We start from the raw sequence: 19,003 nt of genomic DNA, 5'->3' as shown, positions 1-19,003 counted from the left end.
TATTTTAATCGTTGTTGAACGGAGTTGCCAAATGGTGTCTCAGAACGGTACACATTTTCATATTTTTCAATACACGTTAGAGCGAACAAAAATAGTACATATTTACTAATTTTACACAGAAAGAGTTGTATGTTAGTGATTTGAAGTGAAATGGAAAAAAACAACATTAAGTGAGGAAGGGCAATTTTCATTTTCATATCCCGATTTCAGCCGACATCTTAAGCAATATTTCAATGAAACAAAATTTTAAACTGTCGTGTTATTTACATTTGTTCGTGAAAGTGACAGTTTGATTGACACTAGACATAAATTGGTTGTTCACGTACACATTTCATTTCATCATATTTTATTGAGTAAACAAAAGGATTGAACAGTAGGCTATGACTATATAAGTTATCTACTTAGGTTGACATGACAAAGACAAAGATGAATGAAACGGTTAGTAAGGAAATATTGATGCAAATTATATATAATAAGTAGCATATATCCCCAATCTATATATAGCAGATGGTATAGGGGAGATCATTCCAGGTATGTTTAAATTACATATAAATATTTAATTGATGCTTTTAGCTATACAATGCTCTTATTAAAAAGTAAATCATAATTAATTAGTAATATGAAAACAATGCCCTACTGATATATTAAACAGAGAAATTGCTACAATTGTATTTATTTTTTGGCAAGTCATTACAAGTGTTCCCGTACACATGCGGGTATACAAAATTTAACTATACTGCCTGGTGTTTTTACTTTTCATGTGATCTAAGTTCGCGATTATGACAAAACCAAATTGAATGAAAGGATATGCGTGCCATGTCTACGTGATCTAATACTACATTAAACTCGATAAGAAAGTTGTTCGGTAAAACTTTCACTTCTAGACGTTGATGCGTGGATATGTAACGTTACACGGAGTATTAAGTCGGAGGAATAGAAGCGATTTGTCAGCAGATTTCAGAATATTACATTAGATTACATAGTAAATATATGACTCTAAAAAGGTCGCAACATTATTAAACTGGCTCTTACGTCATACCCTTTTATTTGTTTTAAATCAAGTAATAAATGGAGTTTTCATTCTGTGTAGCCGCTGTTCTATATGAGTATTTTATTTACGTCCCTGTCATATCAGAGTAATCCTCCGATGTCAATTTTTACGTAAATAGGGATTTGCCTTGGTCCTTACTTTGGCTTTTTGTAGAGAATTATATTAACCATTGTATTAACTGTACGACCAAACAATCCCGCGATCGCTTGTTTACATTTTGCTGTTGAGGTTGTTGGAAGAGCGTTGCACGTGCATCGTCTCGCACATAGTGTATCGTCCAAGATATGAAAACAAAGAAAAGCGCCGTTACATCGAAGACGTTGTGGGATTGTAGATAATATGCAGATGTAAAACCATCTGGCATGAATGTTTCATGCCACTTTTCTGAAAATAAGTAAGTATATCAGTCATATGTGGATGCAGGTATTCTCATAAATATTATTGAAATTCCTTCCATATAACCATATGTACAATAGCTGGTCAAAAACAAACCAATCCAAACCTTGGGTCAGGTCGAGTTTTTGCTATACATAACATCATGTGGAAATATAAATATATTTCGGCCATATGAAACTTACCCTGTTTCTCTTGGTACGATGTATCGGACAACGAGTGTAATGATGTAGAGTCCGCATCTACTATGGAATTTAGAGAAGTTTGAGTTGAAACATTTCGCCATATTCTGTCAGGCGACTTATTCTCTGGAAATAAGACAAGTATATCAGTCATATGATGGAAGTATTCTCACGTGGTGGGAACTACAAGTCTTTCGTAATGGAGTGGCTCACCCCCTTGCAAGTCTGGCATTCAAATATTTAGATGGTGGTCAGGATTCAAAACTATACAAGGATTGATCACGGGGGAGGTGGGGAAGGGGATGGGCCAAAAACGAGTTATACAATATAACTAGGAAATTATCAAGATTCACACCCTTTTCCTATACATACAATTGTAAGTGAAATCAGACAAGTGCAATGATACTAGGATGGCCCCGGTGGTTAGCCCAAACTCGTGGAAACGTAAGTGTCTGGTTTCATCTTTGAAACTATAAAGAAACTCATCCCATAACAACATATATACAATTGCTGGAAATAAACAGGCAAACACAACCATGGTATTACAATTTACTCTTGGGTAAGGCCATAGCCTTTGGAACCTCGTTGGTCCCATTTTTCTTTTTCTTTTAGATTCCTTTCGTATCTTCTATGAAATTTAGAGAAGTTTGAGAAAACAAATCACGCAATATTGTTTCATGCGACTTCTTTTCTTGAAATAAGAAAAGAATATCGGTCATATTTAGATCGAAGTATTCTCGCGTGGTGGGAAGTCTGGCTAACCCACTTCCGTCTCTGGAACTCAAAGACTTTAAGATTTGATCACTTGAAACTATTCAGAACCTCACCAAATTACTTCATGGATATATACAATTGCTGGGAATAAACAGACAAACACAACCATAGTATTAGAACTGACTATGGAATCAGGCCATAGCCTTCGGGACCTTGTTGGTCTCATTTTGACAACAAAGTTGAGATTCCTTCCATATAACCAAATATACATTGGGTCAAGTCCCATCCTTTGGGACTTTTAAATGGTCATACATTAATAGTAGTATTTGAGGTTCCCTCCTGATATCCGATTAACCGAAGAATCATAATATATATATATATGTTTTATGTTATATCCTATACATTGGCTTAACCATTTAGAAAAAAATATAGTTTATGTAATGATACATGGACTACTGAAATGCAACCTAATCTGCCGTCTTAATGAATGTCAAGATTCATACAGTTGGTAACAACTGGTTTATTTCCGACCTGCAGTGGTTAAGAATGAATTTTGAATGAATAATTTATTATGCTTTTTACTAAATTTATCTTGCATTTGCATTATTAGGTGCTAGCAAGTTGAAAAATATGTAAATCTTTTTTATGCTAAAATATCGAAGCTAAGCGTTTTAGAAGCGCGACCTTGAATATTGGATAACAATGGTTGACAGATATTTGTTTACTTTTTGGTCTTCTGTTGATCGTCCTCCTACGGATACCTTTTTCGGTCCTCCTAACGTCCCGATATTGTCCTGAAATAAATGAAGGATACAGCATATTGAAATTATAACTTGAAGGACTTAGTAACATTTCCCCTTCTCGTTCTTTGCTACATTTCCTGCGAAACACTTCAGACATGTCTGAACTTTAGTAACCATTAAAATGGCGACATTGATATACGCTGCAACACGAATGACCACTAAATGTTTCTAACATATACAATTATTTATTTCGTATTTCTAGTTTATATGGCTTAAAGTTCAGACAACTTCTTTTTTTATGAGTCTATTGATTAGCTCGAATTAAGTACGCACATGGCCACGAATGTCTGTCCCAACTCATGAAAACTTAGTTTCTCACCCCATATCTTCATGTATAAATACAATTGTTGGGAATAAACAGGCAAAACAAATTATAGAATGGACCCTTGAGTCATGCCACACATGTATGACTTTCTTGGTCCCCGCCTGGAAGTAGTTGAGTCTCCACTCCCAATAACCATACATATAATCATTATACTAGAGTTGATGGTGGGGGTGGGGGATGGGAGGGGGTGGGGTATACTTGAACCATCTTTACTGTATGTCTGTCGTAAGCAAAAAAAAAAATGCCGGGCAACTCCTCCTAAACTTGGGCACCGATTTCAACGAAACTTTAAATGTTCCTAACTTCTCCCTGCTGTTATGCATCCAGATATTTTATTTTTTTGTTCGGACCTTTTGCAAATGAGTAACGGCCCTTTGTTGATAAATCCTTGTCCTGACAGCCAAAAAAACCATTTGGCCAATTGCAACGCAAGTGTTTAGATATGATTAAAACCTCTTGATGTTGTGCATCCAGTTATTATTGCTCATTCCGACCATTTTGATTGAGTTATATCCCTTTGTCGAAAAATCCTTAGCCGGAAAACCTCTCCTAAACTACTGAGCCGCACTGATGTATATGTGTGCTGGAAGCAAGGTTTATCAATGTATTGACATATTATGTCGAAGTCACCAAGCAGAGTGATAGCGCGGATCTGATGCCGAATTTATAGTGCTATCTCACTGAAGTACTATGCCGAAGGCACCCAGTACTTACATGTCCTTAACTATTGAAAGAACATTAACCACTTTACAATCAAGAAAAAGCGCGATTCGCTTGTTTACATTTTGCTGTTGAGGTTGTTGGAAGGGCGTTGTGCGTACATCGTCTGATGCATAATAAAATATGCAAGCAAATAGTGTGTTGTCCAACAATGACATGCTTATTAACCAATGAAAACAAAGAAAAGCGCCATTACATCGAAGACGTGGTGGGATTAAAGATAATATGCAGAATGAAACAAGAGTACCGCGGAGCGGAACAAAATACGCCCGTCGAATGCCATATAGTGGTATATACTTTCTTACATTGAAATAAGATTTGCATCATTCTAAGGGTGGTTAGCTGACATGCTATAGAAAATGTAGGAGACAAGAGGCCCATGGGCCTTAACGGTCACCTGAGTCCTACAGTATTTATTTTTGTTGTTGAAATATGTACCAATTTGAGTAAAAAATAGTTAAGGATAATGTTAACTGAACTTTATCAGGAACATGAGCTGATCATTCCTAGACCGATTTTCAGTGAGATCGGCCTATTAGAACTTGACTTTAAGTTTGAAATAGTTTTTCAAAATGGTGGCCACGGCGGCCATATTGGATTTCTGATTGACCTGAAAAATAACAACACTTTGTCAGGACCATGAGGCGATCATTCCTACCAACTTTCAGTTCAATCGGTCCAGCAGAACTTGACTTTAAGTTTGAAATAGGTTTTCAAAATGGCGGCCGTGGCGGCCATATTGGATTTCTGATCGACCCGAAAAATAACAACACTTTGTCAGGACCATGAGGCGATCATTCCTACCAACTTTCAGTTCAATCGGCCTAGCAGAACTTGACTTTAAGTTCGAAATAGTTTTTCAAAATGGCGGCCACGGCGGCCATATTGGATTTCTGATTGACCTGAAAAATAACAACACTTTGTCAGGACCATGAGTCGATCATTCCTACCAATCTTCAGTTCAATCGCCCCAGCAGAACTTGACTTTAAGTTTGAAATAGGTATTTTCAAAATGGCGGCCGTGGAGGCCATATTGGATTTCTGATCGACCCGAAAAATAACAACACTTTGTCAGGACCATGAGTCGATCATTCCTACAAAGTTTCAGTTTAATCGGCCCGGCAGAACTTAACTTTAAGTTTGAAATGTAAAATGTTAACGGACGACGGACGACGGACGACGACGGACGAAAACGGATAGCAATAGGTCACTTGAGCTAAAGCTCGAATCAAAATTGTCGAAATTGTCAAAATTGTCGAATCAAAATTCTTTTAAGGCAGACACAACTTCATATCATGATTATAATGTATACCAAGTTGCAAAAAGATCCGTTGAAAAATGTAGGAGGAGATTGCCGGACAAAAATCAAATACTAAAATGAACAAAGGGCAAAAAGTTTTGTAAAAATTGTCGAATCAAAATTCTTTTAAGGGAGACAAAACTTAATATCATGATTATAATGTATACCAAGTGTCAAAGAGATCGGTCGAAACATGTAGGAGGAGATTGCCGGACAAACAAAACTTTACGCCGGACGGACAACCCCATACCATAATACTACCGTCAAATTTGACGGTCGTATAAAAATAGATTACACGGATCAAGGATTGTAAAAAGAACCAAAGTGAACCAACTTCACATTACAAGAACAATGACATTATAGATTTTGCGACTTATTGGTTGAAAACTGTGCTGGTTAGAAGGAATTATTTCGTTAAAGTTTTGGACGAGTTATTGCTGAACATTACATCATGTGGAAATAAAGAATATATCTCGGCCATATGAAACTTACCCTGTTTGTCTTGGTACGTTGTATCGGACAACGAGTGTAATGATGCAGAGTCCGCATCTACTTTGGAATTAAAAGAACTTTGAGACGAGACATCTCGCCTTGTATTTTCAGGCGACTCCTTTTCTGGAAATAAGAAATGAGTATCAGTCATATTTGGATGGAAGTAATCTCGCGTGGTGGGAACTAAAAGTCTATTGTAATAGAGTGGCTAACCCACTTCCATCTCTGGAATTCAAAGATTTTAAAGATTTCACATTTGATTGCACCATTCACTGGTGGTAAGGGTTCAAAACTGTACAAGGATTAACCACGCGGGAGTTGGGGAAGGGAATGGTGGCTACGGAGTGGGTTAAAAAAGCCCATATATACAATTTAAGTTAAATCAGACGATTGCAAATGATACAAGGATAGTCCTGGAGGTTAGCCAAAACTCGTGCAAACGTAATTGTCTAGTTTTATCTTTGAAACTATTAAGAACCTCACCAAATTACTTCATGGATATATACAATTGCTGGGAATAAACAGACTAACGCAACCTTAGTATTATAATTGACACTGGAGTCTGGACATAGCCGTCGGGACCTTGCTGGTCCCATTTAAAAAAAAAAGAAGTTGAGATTCCTTCCATATAACCAAATATACATTTACAATAGCTGGGCAAGATCAAAACCAAACCAAACCTTGGGTCAGGTCCCACCCTTTGGGACTTTTAAAGGGTCATACCTCGATAGTATGTAAAACGTTTTTATGCTAAAATATGGAAGCAAAGCAGGTCTAAAATTTTGGAGAGAAAAACGGCGTTTTAGAAGCGCGTCTTCGATTATTGGATAAAAATAGTTTACGGATATTTGTTTACTTATTGTACTAATTTACCTTTTGTATCGCTGCTGTTAAATGTTGGCGTCCTTTCAATGGTAAGTAAACCGATCAATTTCCCTGAAACTAATGAATGATACACCATATTAAAAATTATATCCTGAAGGGCTTAGTAACATTTTCCGTTTTCTTTCTTTCCTACATATCCTGCGAAACACTTCAAACATGTTTGATCTATAGTAACCATTAAAATGGCGACATTGATATATGGTGCAACACGAATGTCCACTAATTGTTTCTTACATATACAGTTCCTTATTTTGTATTTACAGTTTTTATGGCTGGAAGTTCAGACAACTTCTTGTTTTATGAGCCTATTGATACTTTTGAATTTACCGTTTCAAACAATAACTCAATCTGCGTACACACACATGTCCAAGTGTGTCTGTCAAAACTCATGAAAACTTGGTGTCTCGGTCACGTCTCTGGAATTATTAAGAACCTCATCCAATATCTTCATGTATAAATACAATTGCTGGGAATAAGCAAAGAAAACAAATCATGGTACTGAATTGACCCTTGAATCAGGCCACACCTGTGGGGACTTTCTTGGTCCCAACTTGACAGTAATTGAGCCTCCTTCTCGATAACCATACATACAATCATGATACTGGAGTTGATCCTGCGGTCAGGTCACAACATAGGAGGCTTCGTTTCTCTTTGTCATAACTGTGATTCAGTTGTGTCCCCCAATCCCATAACTAGTTATACATACAATTGCCGGGAATAATCTACACTATGGAAATGATAATAATAATAAGCATATCCCTCGAATTACATGAGTTCCTTGATCCATTTGAAGAGCGAAAACCTGAAACATAAAACAAATGATTTTTAGAAATAACGAAGAATATTTTTATTGGTAAAACTATTTAATGTAATGATGGATGAGCAACTGAAATGCAACTTTAAACTGCCATCATAATGAATGTCATAATGTCGATCTGTAGAATGAAGCTCCTCCGTCACATTACACTGATAATATGTAATCCCCCGCAAAGAATGTTGGAGGGTTTGGAGTTGAGTTATAATTGTATCACCCTCTGTGCGTATGTCGTAAGCAAAATCCTGTCCGGGCAACTCTTTCTAAACATGAACATAATCAGTTTTAAACGCAACTTAACAGTTTCCCAGCTTCCCCCTGCTGTTGTGCATCAAGATATTATTTTTTTCGTTCTAACTTGTTTTAATGGAGTTACGGCCCTTTGTTAAAAAATCCTTGTCCGGACAACTCCAAAACTACTAGGCCAATTTCAACAAGTGTTAAGATATTTTTAATACCCCCTGATGGTGTGTATCCAGGTATTAGATATCATTCCGACCCTATTTTGGAGTAATAGCCTTTTGTCGAAAAATTCTTGTCCGAACAACTTTTTCTAAACAACTGAGACCCTTTGTTGAAAAACCATTGTCCGGACTACTTTTCCTTAAGTACTAGGCTGATTTCAGCGAAACTTTACAGTTTAGTTTAGTTGAGTATTGTGTAATCATGGTACTAGAATTGACCTATAAATCATGTTACTGAATTGACCCTTAGATCAGGCCACACCTGTGGGGACTTTCTTGGTCCTAACTTGAAAGTAGTTGAGCTCCTTCCCGATAACCATACATACAATCATGATACTGGAGTTGATCCTGCGGTCAGGTCACAACATAGGAGGCTTCGTTTCTCTTTCACATAACTGTGGTTCAGTTGTGTCCCAAAATCCCACAACTAGTTATACATACAATTTCTGGGAATAAACTATACTATGGAAATGATAATAATGATAAACATACCACTCGAGTTAAATGAGGCCCTTGATCCAGCATTTGAAGACTGCCCTGCAGGTAGGGCGTAAGAATTGTACCTGCTGCCCCCAATTGCATGATCGTAAGAGGCGACTAAATTTGGGACCTTATCTCTTCTCTCCTTTCTAAATAACTTTCTTTTTCCTAATGTCTCCCTTGACAATGCCTCACTTTTGGCCATTTGTTGAGCGTTCGCCCCTGTGAGGAAGGCTTTGGGTTCTGTCCCCTGGCCGAGACATACCAAAGTCTTTAAAAATGGTAGTTTCTACTCCTGCTTAACGCTCAGCAAATTAGGAGTGGGACGACTGGTTCGCCCGTTGTCAGTATAATGTGACCGGGTGGGGCGTCCTGCTGGGTGTCTTCGGCAGTATGTTTCAGTGAGGTAGCACTATAAAGTCGGCATCAGTTCCGCGCTATCACAAGGAGACAAACACGAACATATCGCAGCCTCCCAAAATACACACACATACACTACACGCATGCATCTTGCACACAGGGGAGGCCGTCCTTAAATGACCTTAGCTGTTAATAGGACGTTAAACAAAATCAAACAAACAAACAAACAAAAGCATTTGAAGAACGAATACCTGAAACATAAAACAAAAGAATTTAAGAAATAACGAACAATATTTTTATGGGTAAAACTATTTAATGTAATGATGGATGAGTAACTGAAATGCAACTTTAAATTGCCATCATATTGAATATCACAATGTCGATCTGTAGAATGACACTTCACCGTCACATTACACTGATAATATGTAATCCCCCACAAAGAATGTTGGAGGGTTTGTGGCTGAGTTATACTTGTATCACCCTTTCTGTTTGTATGTCGTAATCAAAATCATATCCGGTCAATTCTTTCTAAACATGAACATAATCAGATTTCAACGCAACTTTACAGTTTCCTAACTTCCCCCTGCTGTTGTGCATCAAGATATTATTTTTTTCGTTCTAACTTTTTTTAATGGAGTTACGGCCCTTTGTTAAAAATTCCTTGTCCGGATAGCTCCAAAACTACTAGGTCAATTCTAAGAAGTGTTAGATATGATTAATGTCCCCTGATGATTTGTATCCAGGTATTAGTTTTCATTCCGACACTTTTTGGATGAATAGTTTTTGTCGAAAAATTCTTGTCCGAACAACTTCTCCTAAACAAATGATCCCCGTTGTTGAAAAATCATTGTCCGGACTACTTTTCCTGAACTACTAGGCTGATTTCAGCGAAACTTTACAGTTAAGTTTAGTTTAGTATTGTTTAACTTCCTATCAATAGCTATGGTCATTTCAGGACGGCATCCTCTTTGTGCAAGATGCATGCGTGTAGTGTATGCGTGATTGTTTTTAGATGCTGCGATATGATCGTGTTTGACTTCTTGTGATAGCGCAGAACTGATGCCGACTTTATAGTGCTACCTCACTGAACCATAATGCCGTAGAAACCCAGTAGGACACCCCACCCGGTCACATCATACTGACAACGGGCGAACCAGTCGTCCATCTTCTTAATTGCGGAGCGTTAAGCACGAGTAGAACCTACCGTTTTTACAGACTCTTGTATTTCTCGGCCAAAGGACAGAACCCAAATCCTTCCTCACAGGGCGAACGCTCAAATAAAGGCCAAAAGTGGGTCGTTGTCAAGGGAGACATTACGTTGTTTAGAAAGAAGAGAAAAGATAAGATCCCAAATTTAGTCGCCTCTTACGATCATGCAATGGGAGCAGCAGGTACAATTCTTACGCCCTACCTGCAGGGTCCATGGTTTAACTTCCTATCAACAGCTATGGTCATTTAAGGACGGCCTCCTCTGTGTGCAAGATGCATGCGTATAGTATATGCATGTGTATTTTGGGAGGCTGCGATATGTTCGTGTTTGTCTCCTTGTGATAGCGCGGAACTGATGCCGACTTTATAGTGCTACCTCACTGAAACATACTGCCGAAGACAACCAGCAGGACGTCCCACTCGGTCACATTATACTGACAACGGGCGCACCAGTCGTCCCACTCCTCATTTGCTGAGCGTTAAGCAGGAGTATAAACTTCCATTTTTAAAGACTTTGGTATGTCTCGGCCAGGGGACACAACCCAAAGCCTTCCTATCAGGGGCGAACGCTCAACATATGGCCAAAAGTGAGGCATTGTCAAGGGAGACATTAGGAAGAAGAAAGTGGTTAAGAAAGGAGAGAAGAGGTAAGGTCCCAAATTTAGTCGCCTCTTACGATCATGCAATTGGGGGCAGCAGGTACAATTCTTACGCCCTACCTGCAGGGTCCATAGTTTAACTTCCTATCAACAGCTATGGTCATTTAAGGACGGCCTCCTCTGTGTGCAAGATGCATGCGTGTAGTGTATGCGTGATTGTTTTTGGAGGCTGCGATATGTTCGTGTTTGACTTCTTGTGATAGCGCAGAACTGATGCCGACTTTATAGTGCTACCTCACTGAAACATGCTGCCGAAGTTACCCAACAGGACACCACACCCGGTCAAATCATACTGACAACGGGCGAACCAGTCGTCTCTCTTCTTAATTGCGGAGCGTTAAGCAGGAGTAGAGACTACCATTTTTACAGACTCTGGTATGTCTCGGCCAAGGGACAGAACCCAAAACCTTCAACACAGGGGCGAACGCTCAACTAAAGGCCAAAAGTGGGGCATTGTCAAGGGAGACATTACCATGTTTAGAAAGAAGAGAAAAGATAAGACCCCAAATTTAGTCGCCTTTTACGATCATGCAATGGGGACAGCAAGTACAATTCGTACGCCTTACCTGCAGGGACCGCGAAACTTTACAGATATGATCATCATGAAGTTGTGTACTTCCTATCTATTATTTCATTCGTTTCATCTCTAATTTTGAACACTTTTTTGGGGGGAAATGATGATAGCTAGTTTTTCTTCTAAATTTCCGATTTCGGGATTTGGCGGGATATCAAAGTTTGCCCTTTTCCACACAACGCCTCCTACAATTATGGACCAAATTGTTGAAGGTTCTTATATTAGATATTATGGGCAGCAGTTCTTTCTTAATTGAACGCTTGTCTTGAAACCCTTGTCAAGTGGGAAATGTGCTGTGTGTTTTTAAACTGCTCAATAAATAAAGAAATCAATACTTGTGGGGGACTATGGATTGTGTTGTGCGGAAGCTCAACATCAAGAGATTCCTATCTTGGGAAAACTCTCAATCCAAAGGTTAAATCGAGGTATTGCCGAAAAGTCATTTGCAAACGGAAAAACTCGTTGCAAAGGGTGTAGCAGTTTGTTGTGTTCGCAAGTAGAATATTAAAGGAGTTCCCAATTTTTGGGGTTTCCCAATTCTCCAACTCCTACGACTCATGAAGTTGGTAACAACATGTGAATTCCCGACCTTCAGTGGTGAGGAGTGAATGTTAAATAAATAATATAATTTATTGTGCACATTGATAAATTCATCTTGCATTTACATTACTAGGAGCCATTAATTGACATATGTACGAAACTGTTTGATGCTATAATGTCGCAGTCAAGCAGGTCGGAAATTTGGAAAGAAGAAAACACCTGCTGATTCGTAGAGATTGACTCGTGCTGGAATCCCCTGCAGATTTGTACATTTTCTTTCGCTTCTATACTTTGTTTACCTGCCGTTTAACATTAATTGGGTGGCGGCAATAACTGTTGACGCACTTGCATTATAATGAGAACGAGGCTAGAACTTAGCTACTGTGTGGCCCCATTATCTGTGGAACCGTTTTCAAATTGATCTATTGCAATGATTTCAAACCTAAACTAATCAATCCACTTGATGAATTGAACAACATATCTGTAGTATCTGGTTCTACTACTAGCAGAGACACATTGGGAATAAATGCTCGGTTACATTTGCGCTCTTATAGATATTTGTGCTGTGTATGATGATCGTGACCATTCTATTTCAAGCATGTTTTTTGTCGGTAAGACTCGCGGATAAGCTCTGTCCATAAGGAGGAGAATGTCTTAGTGCTGAACCATCTAGACCTGGGCATATATTACCGAGCTGTAAGCTTAAGCACTATCTGCAGAGCACTTGACAGGTAATCTTAAATGTGAGGTTAGATCAGAGGCATTTGAGAATCGCGACCTCGATTATCAGATAAAAATTATTTACATATATTTGTTTACATATTGCACTTATTTACTTATTTTATCGTTGACGGTAAAACTCTGTGTCCTCTCTATGGTATATTCACCGACCTTGCCATAGTCTGTATGTATTTCTGAAACAAAAGAATCGTACTATTTTAACATGTTACAGCATATTGATATTATGACATAGTTATCATTTCCCTTTTTTTTCTTTAAACTTAGTCTACGAAACACTTTAGACATGAAAAAATAGATCAATTGTCGCAAATACCAATATTGCGGTCTCCTGGCCTTCTTCAAGGGCGAAAGTCAACAAAATGTTCGGAGAAAGAGGAAATGACGTGCAAATGCATGACGTCATAACAACTCGTTGAATCTTAAGACATGGATATTCACTTGTTTGATCTTTAGTACCACACAAATGGCGACATTGATATATGGTGCAGCACAAATGTCCACTTTTTTACTAACATATATAGTTTCTTATTTCGTATTTCTACTTATTATGGCTGGTAATTCAGGCAACTACCTGTTTATTGGTTCTATTGCTTTCACAAACTCGATATAAGCGTTTGAAACAATAACCCTATCATCGTATACACTTATTCAATACAGCTTTGATTGTGTGAAATAATATCTTTGCTGCATTAAAATATTTTGGGATGCGTTCAACTCGAAACTGTTGCATTGCGGGTTTTTTTTCTTCCTATTAAGACTGGTTGAATGCATTTCGTATTTGGTTTTTATAGGGTTAAGGTTATTGTAAAGCATGCTAAGAGTAGAAGTATATATATCCCATACGATTCTCGTATAATCGCTTCAAAGGTAGATCATTCGCTACTGCAGTATATTACTCTACCTGAGGTGTGGGTTCTTCGATAAATTTCCATTCCATCGTCTGAAACCCCATACTCTAGAAAAAAAGTAAATGAAAGTCAGCAGATTTCTATTCTTCAGACGTCCATCTTATAAGCTTTTTTATGTAATAGTTTGACTCGTGTGTGTTTCGTTTCCGAACATGTTACTCCATGTCTTGCATGAAATGAACACGGACGACTTTACCATTATAAACAGTGTCGAAACAGATGTTTGACACTTTGAAGTTGTCATAGGTTGATTTAATTTGATTTTGTCCTTTTTGCAAAGGATGATGCCGTCTCTATTTCTTTTTTCCTGATTAACATTGTTTAAACAATACCACTGTATGAACATTGGTTAACCGAGGTAGTATGGGTCGAAATATCCAAAAATAAAAGTAAACTTTTTGTGGCTTCCATTTACCTTCCGCCCGACTGTCCACTTGATTATATGAATGAATTCGAGCGATCCATCGAATTAATGATGACAGTACTGGTGAGAAAAGTGACATTTTAATAGTAGGAGACCTTAATTTCCCCGATATCCAATGGTTACAAGACCCTACGGAACCCCATTTGGTGCCCCAATGTGTAAACGATAACGCCAGGTATACAGCGATACTGAACGCCGCTAGTGAACATGATTTACACCAATATGTATCGAGTCCGACCAGGCGTGACAAAACACTCGACTGGGTCCTGGGCTCTCTGGACACGATAGCAGTCTCGGTGTGTGACCCAATTTTGGAATCCACCCATCTAGCTATCTCGGGGAACCTCACCATATCCGATGCGGCGCGTTAAAGTAACATGGACCGTACAGCTTTTAACTAATAACGTGCAGACTTTATATCCATGATATGTATTTTCTCAAACACTGACTGGTCTTTTATTTTAAATTCTGAAACAGTTAATGATGCGTTTTACCAACTACATGATGTACTCTCTACAACTATGGTTAAAGAGAAAGAACGTGCGTAAGTCTATGTCAAGGCCGGTAAACGACGTGATTCTCATGAGTTTGCTATTTTTTCTTCTCTGCGACAGGAGTTAAAATCACTACAAACATCTAATTACGATGACTATATCATCAATGTGGAACATTCTGTGAAAGACAATCCCAAACGTTTTGGGGGATTTGTGAAAGGAAAGCGGAAGGAGGGGACTGTCCCGGACTCTGTTTCAGACTGTTCATCGTCGTCTTCCAACAATGTTGAATCTGCAGATATGTTTAACGCTTTCTTCAAAAGTGTGTTCTGTATGGACGACGATTGTGATCTTCCTCAAATATACGTAAAAAATGAATTTGACTGCCCGCTAAGCACAATTATTTTGAATTGTACTGATGTTCAGAAGACACTTACACAAATAGATGAAACAAAGACAAGCTACGACAACATATCTGGCGTAGTTTGTAAAGAGTGTGCTGATGAGTAATGTATACTACTGTACCACAATGAACCGTTCATTGAAAGATGGTGTCGCGAATATAGGCCTTACCGTCACGTCACATGTACCATGTGTGTATTTCTCCGTACGTGTGTTATTATTGTTGATGTAAGCTAGACGCTTTATTGTCGGCAGTACTGTATAAGCGTTTCAGTGACTAGTTCTTGTGATCACCAATAGAGGTCGTTGTTTCCCTCCCTGGGTAAAAATAAAGGTCGGCAGACGACGAGAGCGTCTTTATTTCGAAGCTGGTCATTCGTCTGGTAAGGACTCCCCCATAGTTTAACGATTTGGTGGGTATTGGCACTGAAAGACAGAAGTGGCTGAATAAGCTTTGCCTTGATCAGTGTCATATACTAAAGAGTTGCGGCTAGAATATAAGATAGCTATTGTTTTCCGAGCTTGATAGCTAGGCTAAGAGGCCTAGTGTGTCACGACTATAGGTCGCGAGTTGCTCGGGGGATCGTTCCACGACTAGGTCGTGAGTGCTCATGACATAGGTCTTGAGTAGGGCTGGTTCTAGGCAATAGCTGTGTACATATAGTGTACTTTATAGTGTTAAGTGGTCACGACACTTCACAACCAGCAGTGTCCGGGCTATAGTTAGCTGCAATACTGACAGCTCAGTGTTTTGAGGGTGGTCATGACACGGTAGTCGGTGACTACGTTTGTAACTGTGACAGTGATACATATCGACAGCAGGTAGCTGTATTGTGTATCTATAATTCGTAGGTAGTCTTCAGTCGGTTAATAACATCGGTCTCGTTGGTATGTTGTGTGCGTGTGTAAGATAACTCTGCACTGTTGCTTTATAGCTGTTAAGTTGTCGTTGTTGACATGAGTACATGTAGTTGTAATATTAGTTCGGAGAGGTACTCTGTCCTATTGTATATCTTTGAAGATGTATTGTTATATAGTGTTACTAGTTACACTATAACGCTACAATGGTATCCTTCCAAGTATTTTTAAAAGGGCTAATGTTATTCCCATTTTTAAATCTGGTAAACGTAATGAAGTCTCTAATTACAGTCCAGTATTCTTTACTACCAGTTATATCTAAAGTTTTCGAAAAACTGGTTGACGTACACATTTTATAAATCCGCTTATCTGCGATGAGCAACAGGGTTTTATGCCAAAAAAGTAGAATTACATGCCGTATATACTGATTTTTCAAAAGCATTTGACAAAGTAAACCACAGATTATTATTGCATAAGTAGAAATTGTATGGTGTAGAAGGTAGCATTTTAGATTGGATTACTACTTATTTGAAAGACAGATTCCAGCGTGTTACTGTTAATGGGGCAACATCCGGTTGGTGTGATGTAACTTCCGGTGTGCCTCAAGGTTCGATACTTGGACCTAAACTTGTCCTTGTTTTTATCAATGAACTGCCATTTATAGTGAAATTTTCTAAAACTCTTGTGTTTGCCGACGACAGCAATTTTGTTAAGTGTGTAAGAACGTTGTCTGAGTGTGAGCAGCTACAGAGCGATATAGATAGAGTGTATGATTGGTGCACTGTGTGGAAAATGAAAGTGAATGTGAAGAAGTGCTGCCAGGTCATTTTTGCAAACAAGAAGAAATGTATGAATTTTAATTTCACTATGAACGGTGAGAACCTGAAGAATGAAATGTGTGTTAAAGATCTTGGTGTTTGGCTGACCTCTTCAATGAGTTTTAGTACCCACATTAGACGTACTGTTTAAAAATCAATGCGAAAGCTCGGTTTTATGAAACGTACATGTAAAAGTTTTACACAAATACCTGTTTTAAGGTCTTTATATATAAGTCTTGTCAGGAGTCAGTTAGAATACTGTTGTCAGATCTGGTCTCCTTACCAAACATCTTTAATTCACCAGGTCGAAGTTGTCCAGCGTACATTTTTGAAATTTTTATGTTTTAAGGCACACGTTGTCTTACGCTGAAACTTGTAGGCATTTTAATCTTCCTAGCCTTGAACATAGGCGGGCATGTTTAGACTGTGTATTAATAGTGCTTTTGCTTGTCCATATTTAGTCTCTTGATTTTGCACCAGACTGCGTTAGGTTTCGTTCATCTCTGTAAACCTGGATTTTTCAGTAGTTTGTAAAGTTGCAAACGATATAATTATTTTCGCATTACGTATAAAAAGTGCATCAAATGGCAAAATTGCTGACTGCAAATTTTGGTTTTCTAGGTTTCCTTCTCACTGGTTTGGTGTAGTTTATTTTGTTGAACTATTATTAGCAATATATATAGGTAATATTTCTGCATGCAATTAGGTCTATGCACAGATAATATAATTTAAGCACGTGCCTCCATGTGTGTTCTGTAAGCGTATATGTGTGTATGTGTGCCGAAGACAGGATATGTGTAATTGTCTCCTTGTGATAGCACGGATTGGATGCCGAACCCCTTCCTTAACGCAGCATTTAGGAGGCACGGTAGTCTAGTGGTAGGACGCCGGGCTCGTTACCGAAGGGTTGCGGGTTCGAATCGCGGCACAGCACTATGTTGTATCTTTGAGCAAGATACTTTACTCCGCTGTAAACGAGTACGTGGTTGTGCAGTGCTAGAATTGTTTAATGCTAGCTGTGAGCACCGAAATGGCAGCACCGGCTGTATGCTCCCCAGGGTGTTGAGACAGATATTTGCTAGTTGCAAAGGCCCTATAACCACGGATACTAATTTGTGAACCGTTTTGAGACAACCTACGATACTCGTGTGCAATAGTACCTAATTCGAGACGGAGCCCCCGATGATGAATTGGATCAAGCATCTGACTTCTAAATGACGACTAGAACATGGGAGCGATGTTGACGCTGTATTGCTCCAATTAGAGTAATAGGAAACCAAAGAAAACAACTGAAGCTTTAGATATTATGTTAAACACCGGAGTAATAATTCCGCTCAAAGTCGCACATGTATCAATTTAAAAACATCGTTTAGTTTCATCGTCCATCAGTAGCCCGGGTTTCTTGCGCAGTTTTGTTGTTGTACATATATGCTGCCACATTATTTAATGCTTTGCATTCCCACAACAGTTAACTTCATTTGAAAATACTACCTTGTCATAGTTAAGCATTGGAGATATCTACCCTTGGTTACGCTCCTTTTCTTTCCGCCTTGCTTGATCCGTTTAAAAAATCCCCGAATTTTTTTCATTAATCCTGCAACATACGAACATATTTTAAGTTTTGTAAATACTAAAGGTATTATTTTTTGTTCGAAACAGATAATATTGCAGAAAATATAGGTTCAGCTTCGATGATACCTGGTTGAATCTCTGGTTTACATAGAGTACTGACCCACAACGTATTAGATAAATAACATCGTCACTCGTACAACCCTCAACCTACAACCAAAAGATATTAAACTGCCTTTTTCTGATTTTAAACCTTCTATAACAAAATGCATTCAAACTAATTGGCAAAATAAATGGTCTGAAGAATTAAACAGCAAGTTATTTGCAATTCAACCTAATGTGGCGCAGACCGCAGAGGCGAAATTGTCCTCTCGCGACTGTGCATAGGCCATATCTACATCACACATGGCTATATTTTGCGTAAGAAAGACCGGCCTTATTGTCATGCATACGATCAACCATACAGTCAATGATTGAATGCGCTGACTTCAAACAAATACGTGACAGATTTTATGAAAGGATTATTTGATACAGTTACAGATACAGTTTCTGTGCAATTAATATATGACTTTTTACACGCTATTAATCAGCCACTTTGTTCGATATTGATGTATTTCTTTAATCCTTTACATAGTTTAAGCTATTAACTTTTGGTGTGATGTGTTTATTTTCTTGAATGTCTCTTTTTACAGTTTGGTTTAATTTTGTTAAACGTCATATTAACAGCTAAGGTCATTTGAGGACGTGCCTCCATTTGTGTAGTGCATGCGTGCTTGCGTGTGTGTATGCAGGAGAAAGGTATGTTGGTGTTCTTGCCTCCCTGT

At 38.4% G+C, this 19,003-nt stretch overlaps 1 protein-coding gene across 6 annotated transcripts in view; it reads right to left on the bottom strand.

The window, feature by feature from the left end:
- Nucleotides 1-19,003, bottom strand: part of LOC110454492 — a 47,355-nt gene that overhangs the window by 7,679 nt on the left and 20,673 nt on the right. For 4 of the 6 annotated variants that reach the window (XM_021504001.1, XM_021504005.1, XM_021504003.1 and 1 more), the window contains 10 exons: nt 18,133-18,204; nt 13,608-13,661; nt 12,799-12,879; nt 9,080-9,084; nt 8,636-8,675; nt 7,635-7,667; nt 6,854-6,922; nt 5,981-6,103; nt 3,066-3,134; nt 1,630-1,752 (listed from right to left, as the gene is read on the bottom strand). In XM_021504001.1, coding sequence (XP_021359676.1) covers nt 1,630-1,752; nt 3,066-3,134; nt 5,981-6,103; nt 6,854-6,922; nt 7,635-7,667; nt 8,636-8,675; nt 9,080-9,084; nt 12,799-12,879; nt 13,608-13,661; nt 18,133-18,204 — 669 coding nt within the window. The remainder of the gene's footprint in view (nt 1-1,629; nt 1,753-3,065; nt 3,135-5,980; nt 6,104-6,853; nt 6,923-7,634; nt 7,668-8,635; nt 8,676-9,079; nt 9,085-12,798; nt 12,880-13,607; nt 13,662-18,132; nt 18,205-19,003) is intronic. The other 2 variants (XM_021504002.1, XM_021504004.1) reach the window with 2 other exon arrangements.

This window comes from Mizuhopecten yessoensis, unplaced genomic scaffold (genome assembly GCF_002113885.1).
Source record: "Mizuhopecten yessoensis strain PY_sf001 unplaced genomic scaffold, ASM211388v2 scaffold7901, whole genome shotgun sequence".
NCBI lineage: Eukaryota > Metazoa > Mollusca > Bivalvia > Pectinida > Pectinidae > Mizuhopecten > Mizuhopecten yessoensis.
The sequence above is the reverse complement of the archived record's forward strand: the minus strand, read 5'-3'. Positions and strand labels throughout refer to the sequence as shown.